General features: G+C 45.9%; 1 protein-coding gene across 8 annotated transcripts in view; it reads right to left on the bottom strand.

Annotated features, from left to right (window-relative positions):
* NR2F1 (nuclear receptor subfamily 2 group F member 1) overlaps window positions 1–6,928 on the bottom strand; it is an 11,897-nt gene that overhangs the window by 3,389 nt on the left and 1,580 nt on the right. For 5 of the 8 annotated variants that reach the window (XM_019532365.1, XM_019532368.1, XM_019532367.1 and 2 more), the window contains one exon: window positions 4,432–4,959. In XM_019532365.1, the coding sequence (XP_019387910.1) occupies window positions 4,432–4,959 (528 nt within the window). Of the gene's footprint in view, window positions 1–4,431; window positions 4,960–5,742; window positions 6,918–6,928 lie in introns of those variants that run through there. The other 3 variants (XM_019532369.1, XM_019532372.1, XM_019532366.1) reach the window with 3 other exon arrangements.

Here is a 6,928-nt window from a genome sequence, read left to right as displayed (position 1 = left end):
TATGAGCGGATTTATGTTGTTTTACTGCCGCGCCTTGTCCCAGGAATACAACTCAAATGCAGAGCCAGGAGAGCCATCCATCGCATCCCTCCGACCCGCCACAGCATCCGCGCCGCCCCAAGGAAACGCAGCAGGACACACGCGTGCGTGTGCGGCTGTATCTCTCTCTCGACACAGATACGTAGATCTGCCTAGCCATATATCCAGATGGATAGACCTATATCTAGCTATATGTCTATATCTATGTATCTGTATACACACACACACACACACACACACACACACACATCAGACGAATTTGTTGACACGCCTGGAAATTAGATCAAGCCAAAAATGCTGCAGGGTTTGGAGCCGCCTGCGCGGTGCAATCGCCAAAAAAGACCAAAAGCAAAAGCAAGCAAGCAAAAAAGAAAGATAAAAAGGAGGGTGTGCTCCTATCTGTGCCTTAGATCAGGTAATTGAAAATTGGTCACATCTTGGTAAACTGTATAATAATCTAGGGGAATATGGCTCAGCTACTTCAGGCTGTGCTAAGCAGACATCTGCAGCTATCAGACACAAAGCTGGAAAGGGCTGCGGTGCCTGAGCGTTGCCTAAATGTAGCCAGGAATACATCCTCCCTGGATGTGTGCATTTCAGATATATAGCCAGAAATATATCCTTCCTAGCCTGCAGAGTGCTGCGATCTAGGCAACTGCATACTAATCTGTGAGCATAAACTGGAAGCCTCCTTCTCTGAGCCGCACATACATACACATAGATACCTATAAAAATTCCAAGACAGCGGATTATTGTGTATAAACTGATTAGTGAGAGACTTTCTCGGGAAACCACCGGCAGTGAAATGTAGTGGATTTGCCTTTATGGCTCAAATTCCCACATTGTTTCATATATTAATAATAAATATTTAAAAAAACATAAGGATCACAGGCGAGCAGGGAGCTAGCAGTGCGGTTTAATATAGATCAAAGCCAGACTTTGCTAATATATAGATCTGTATATGAATGAATGCATGTTAATGGCCCCAAAAGGACGTTACAAAATTGTGAATGTAAAATTATGACCCTGGAAAGACACAACAAATTATTCAAAGCAGAAATCTGTGGCGACTGCATTTTTGAAGTTTATGTCTTTCTGTTTCAAGAACTGGGTTTACAAAGATTTTTGAACACCTTCATCTACAATGCGATGGCCTCGAGCAAAAAGACAAATAAAACAAGCTATAATTCAGAAACTTCTGAGGGGGAAAAAAAACCCCTTTGACCCGAGCTGCGGACTAGGCATCCCTCAGATATACAATTACCCTAGCCAGACTGTTTTGCTAATCCATACTGTACCTTTAATGCAGTGATATTTTGCAACATCTAAGGCACCAGGTTGGAATACAGATACCTATCAAAAGCACGGGCCTGTTCTTGTTTGCAACATATATCAAAACCACAGGCCTGTTCATATGTTGATTGCCACAAATCACACTCCATATTTACATATATCTTGCAATTTTACATGCATTAGCTGCCCATTATGCACTGGGATCCTATTCAACTTCCAAACAATGCAATATGAAAGGGTCCTAGTGACACCCTGGCGGAATTTTGTAGGCTCCCTATGTCATACCCTTAAGGTTAGTAAAACATTTATCAGATATTTCCGTGAAGTGCCCTACACTGCGAGGTCCCTGGACCATCAGGGGAAGGAAGTTACCAGACAGAAAGAGGAGAAAAGGGGAAGAATACGGCTTGGGGTTTGCAATAGACATAGAAACACTCATGATTTTCTAATGCAGTTAATATTTCCTGCCACTTAATTATGGGAATTGCCCCTGGCATCTGGGTTCCTCTGGATTTTCTGGAAGTCCCCCCTCCCCACCTAATTCCTCACTTAAAAACAGGATGTAAAAATAATCAAGGGAAAAAAAGGCTCGATTCGGGGCTGGAGGCCAGAGAGCTGAAGCCCACGTAAGAAATCACGCACTACATATTTGCCACACGTGAATTATATCTCAGCCCAGGAAGGGAGGGCTGATGCGGAATGTCTGTGTGTCTCCCTTTTTATATAGCAGTGTGTCAATAAGGGAAAGCTCAATATTTCTTCCCGCAGTCTATGGAAAAGAAATTATGTAAATAAATAACCATTACTGTGCAGTACACACCAGCCTGATCCTTTGTGGTACAGGGAATGTATTTCATGTTACGCCTTCGGAAGAGTTTAGTGTTCAGAAAATATAGATGTAATCAGCTGGCATATAACTGGAAATCAAAGTTCTTATTGCGCTGCAAATAGATTTATTGGATTTATGTTATCTATCTGGACCCCTCCCTGGGAACTTATATTTACTGGGAGAGAAATGGAGGTGTGTACATGAATAGAGCTGGGGGGGGGAGGGAGGGAGAGGAGTTTTGGGTCACGACCCAAGCCCTTGGAAAATGGCCAGAATTTTACGGATTAAATATACTATCCGGAGCTCAAATGTAAAAACCACAAGAGGAGAAGTCCACGCCAGCTCTAAATACCCATTCCCTCCGTAAACTGCATTGCACAATGTGCCTAAAAATGTCTTTCCCATCAGTCAAAGTTTGCTTCAAAGTTGGATGACTTGGAGAAAGGCTTCCCCTGAATTCCCCTCTGGCGAGCAATCAAAACAAGTTTAGCCCAAAGTGGAAATGTGTGCATGGGGGTGTGGGGAGAAGGTAAATTGCTCTTGACAGCTGTATTTCCAGCCTCTGATATGCCCCCATGCACCTCTTTTCCAAAATAATATTATCCTTCCCTTCCTAGAGCCCATTCATGGCTTGGGCCAGTTGCTGGAGACAGCCCCTCCCTGATACACTTTCAACTTTTACTTCGGGGAAGAAAGAGTTCCTATAAAACCCGAGCTCCAGTCCTAGCTGAGGTCCATCATTTAAGAAAGAGGAAGAAAAATAAATGAGAGAAAAAGACACTTCTGATTTGGGGCAAACGCCTTCGGGGGGCCTCCGCCATGCGAGAGCACTAAATATTACACCCGTCCCCTCTCGATTTAAACACGATCTTTTAAAGTTGCCTTTGAGCCAAGGCAGGGGGGCCGCGATTGGCCGATGTATTGATGAACGCCCTGAAATGAATGGACAAGGCAAGGTCTGTAAGTCTGCAGGCAGACTCTGGAGTTAAATCAGGCTGATAAATGCTGCCAAGTCTCTTTGTCACTTCTGAAAAACATGTTTCCATCAAGAAGACTTATTAAGATAAAATGCATTAAAATGTCGAGCTGGCTATTCAGTAAATCTTCCATTTGTTTTAAGATCTGCACTTTATCCCTTGCAAAGAAATATTCCCTCCAACACTACAAGACTGCATTTGCACTGAAACTAAAAGGGGGCAGTCAAAGTACACGTCTCTGACCACCCTGCATACAAATTAGATCCTCCTGTCTAAATAAATTATCTGATGTTCAAATCGATATTAATACTACATTTGCTACATTACAATATTGTCCAAATTTAAGAGTCATTTTAATACAATGTAAATACTATTTTTCATGCATGAAAGGCAACAAATATTGATGGATTATCAACTGCTTACTGTTAAACAAGGCCTTTGAACGATTTGCCATCTTTGTTCAAGAATGCTTTTAATTTTGCTCCGGCCTAGGTTGGGGTGAGATTTATTAGGAGGATTTATTCGTGGCCAAGCAGGTTTAAAAAGAAAAGCAAGAAGGAAGAAAGGGAAGGCAGAAAGCTGGAGTAGATGGACCCCAGCCTAAATGCATTTACAGCCTATCTCTAGGTGACCCGGCAAGGCTTCTTCTCTGGCTTTGTTTCTGTTTGCTGTGTTTCCTGCATATTGTTCCCCTTTGATGTTTATATATTTCTCTCGCGCAGGTTACAATAATAAAAGATGCATTATATTCTTATAGGCTACAACCGGAGCACTTCAAAGGCGATGCTAATGCACTTCCCTGCCAGTTAATTTGAACCATCTATCATAAGAAAAATTGTTAACATGCATGCACGCATGTTTCCACCGCCTACACTTAATTTGATATTTTTTTTTCCCAGGCAATCTGTTAAAATTCCAATATTTGTGCGGCTGTGCAGAGTGGGGAGCTCCCTCTCGCTCTCTGTCTCTCCCCAGCCTCCTCCCTGCCCCCTTAGACTTTCTGCCTCTCTCGCCCTCTGTTTTTTCTCCCCTTTGGCTTCCTTTTTTTTTTGGGGGGGGGGGTAGATCGAATCCATTTTTTACAATGCTCAATAACCTCAGCCGCTGCCAACGCGAATGCTTTCCGATCAGGGGAAATGAGGCCTCGCTAAAGCAGGCTTATTTATGATTGATCTGTGCTTGCCCCCCCGCCCTTGCTCCAAGCATCTCAGGCAGGGAAAGGGGCCCGAGAAAGCCCCCCCCCATACCCCCGATCTCCCCCCTGGCAGCCCCCTCTCCGCCGGACAGGCTCACCTGATGTGAAGAGGACGATGGCTTTGAGGCAGCTGTACTCCGCCGAGTCGACGTGCAGGGCCTTGAGCTTCTCCACCTGCTCCTGGAAGATGCGGATGTGGTCCATGAAGGCCACCACCCGGTCGGCGGACATGGGCGAGGCGTGCAGGCCGGCGGCGGCCAGCAGAGGGGCGACGTGCAGGGGCATGGAGCACTGCGCCGCGTTGAGCACGAAGAGCTCGCTCCAAGTGAGCCGCAGCAAGGCCACCTGGTCGGTGATCTGCAGGTCGGGGAAGAAGGGGATGTTGCGGGCCCACTCGACGGCGCTGAAGAGCAGGCGGGCGGCCAGCTCGCAGATGTTCTCGATGCCCATGATGTTGTTGGGCTGCATGCACTGGCTGCCGTAGCGCGAGGTGGGGTAGGGCTCGGCCCGCAGCAGCAGGGAGATGTATCCCGACAGATAGCAGTGCCCGTTCAGAGGGTCCCCGTTGGTCAGCGCGTACTGGCCTGGGTTGGGCTGGGTTGGAGGCATCCTTCCTCGCTGAACCGCTGACAAAAAGAAGGAGAAAGGGAGAGGAAATGTGCATCCAGGACGCTTGCAAACATCGCCTCCCAGACAATGCCCCCCGCACGCAGCCAGCCCCAGCTCCGCAACAAGCCGCCGAGAGACACAGCCAGCTGCAGCCCCTTCCCGCAGCCCCCGCAGGCAGCGCGACCCCGCAGCAGCCAAGGCGAAACAGAAAGAAAAGGCTTTTGAAAAAAAAAAGAAAAAGGAAAAGGGGGGAAAATCAAATAAAAAGGAGACGAAAAGAAATAGAGCCAAGGCAACGAGACAACCTGACCCCCCCACACACCACCCATCCCCGCCTGCCACAAAAGCAAAGCACCCAACACAATCCCAAATCAAAGGAAGGCTCCGGGTTGCACCGAGCTGGGGTTCAAATCACAGCCAGCTGTTTAAAAATATAGCCGAGCTTGAAATAAGATATAGAGAGAAAGACAAGAGAGCTGGATCCCAGTCGAATGTCCTGGTAGCGGCTAGATTTCCAAGTCAACTGCTGCTAGGATTTTGGTTTAAATTAACAAAAAATAAAAATAAAAATTAAATGTGCCCAGAGTCTTCAACCCCCCCACCCCTCAGAATTGTCTTGAAAACTGGTACAGGTCGCAGCCCCCAGCTACGTCCCCTTCTAACTTTTTATTGCCCCCCTCCCCCAGCCCAGCGAAGTTCTCCCTGCTAAAAAGGAACAGAAAGATTAAATATTTTTAAAAGGGAGAGGGGAGGGGGGAGGGGTGAAAAAGAAGAAGAAAAAGAAAGGGTCTGAGACTTACAGTAGCCAAACATGAGTGGAAAAAAGGGAGATGCTTTAATTAATATCTTTGCTACGCTGGTGCAACTGCAAAAGCCTGCAGACAGCTTTGCACAGTGAATGCACAAGCTTGCAACTGCAAAAACACTGGATTCATTAACCATCTCCATACAAAACGTAAGCATGCTTTGAGTTCCTAAAGCTGACCAAAGTTTTTTTTTTTTTTTTTGGAGTGTGGGTATGTTTTACTTCATCAGTGCCAGCGTTGGAGACTGCATGCCATGTAAACAAAGGTAACTTCAAGGGAAGATACGGCTACTGAGCTTTATTTCTTTCTCACACACAGACATAATCCATCTTCCCCCCTAAACAGCGTGCAATATTCTCTGAACTTTATCTTTAATTGCAATTGTGAGGACCCCCCCCTCCACTCCGAGCCAGCCCTCCCAATCTGCCCAGCGGATCCCCTCCTCCCCCCACTTGTTTCTGGTTGGAAACTTGGCAGTTATTTTTTCAATTAAATGAAAACACAATTCCAAGTTTGCTTTTTTTCCCAGACGCCTGCAAACTGCTCCCTGAAGCTACAAATGAAGTCATATCTGCGAGCTCTTTCAGCTCTGAAGGCACTCCACGTCTTTTCTTGTGGCATATAAAATATCATTTTAAAACCAATTAAAGAAGTAGTAATCCCCCACGCCACAAAATTGAGGGTTTGGCTCCTTTTGACCGCAAGACATCTTTAACGATAGTCACCGGCTAAACTTTAACTGGGAACTGCTAAATAGATGGGGTGTGGGGGGGGGGGGGATAAAATAAAAAATAAAAGAGAGGCAGATCTGGCTAGAGGAAAATGATCTCTATTACCAGGAAACATCAACAACTCGCCTGAAAAAATAGCATTGGAAATGGAGGGGAGCCCACGCCAGATGCAGCTTATGTATTATGCTAAAATCAGAAGGATCAGTAAATATGTTAGAAATTGTCATTTGTATGCAGTATTTAAGGAGAGGGTGGAGTTTGATGGAGAAATAAAACGAGCAGCATGCTGAAGGATGACAGAGCTAGGAAAGCACGGTTCAGTCACAAACTTTCCTTTGAAAGCATGGAGTGAAAACAAGGCCAGATCTTGCAAGGAGCAGACTCCAACACAGTGGAAAGCACAAGGAAGCAGAGACACAGTAGCACATTCCCCCCCCCTCCCCTGTGTG

Source organism: Crocodylus porosus, unplaced genomic scaffold, assembly GCF_001723895.1.
Source record: "Crocodylus porosus isolate Cpor-Errol unplaced genomic scaffold, CroPor_comp1, whole genome shotgun sequence".
NCBI lineage: Eukaryota > Metazoa > Chordata > Crocodylia > Crocodylidae > Crocodylus > Crocodylus porosus.
This window is presented reverse-complemented; position numbering and strand designations above follow the sequence as displayed.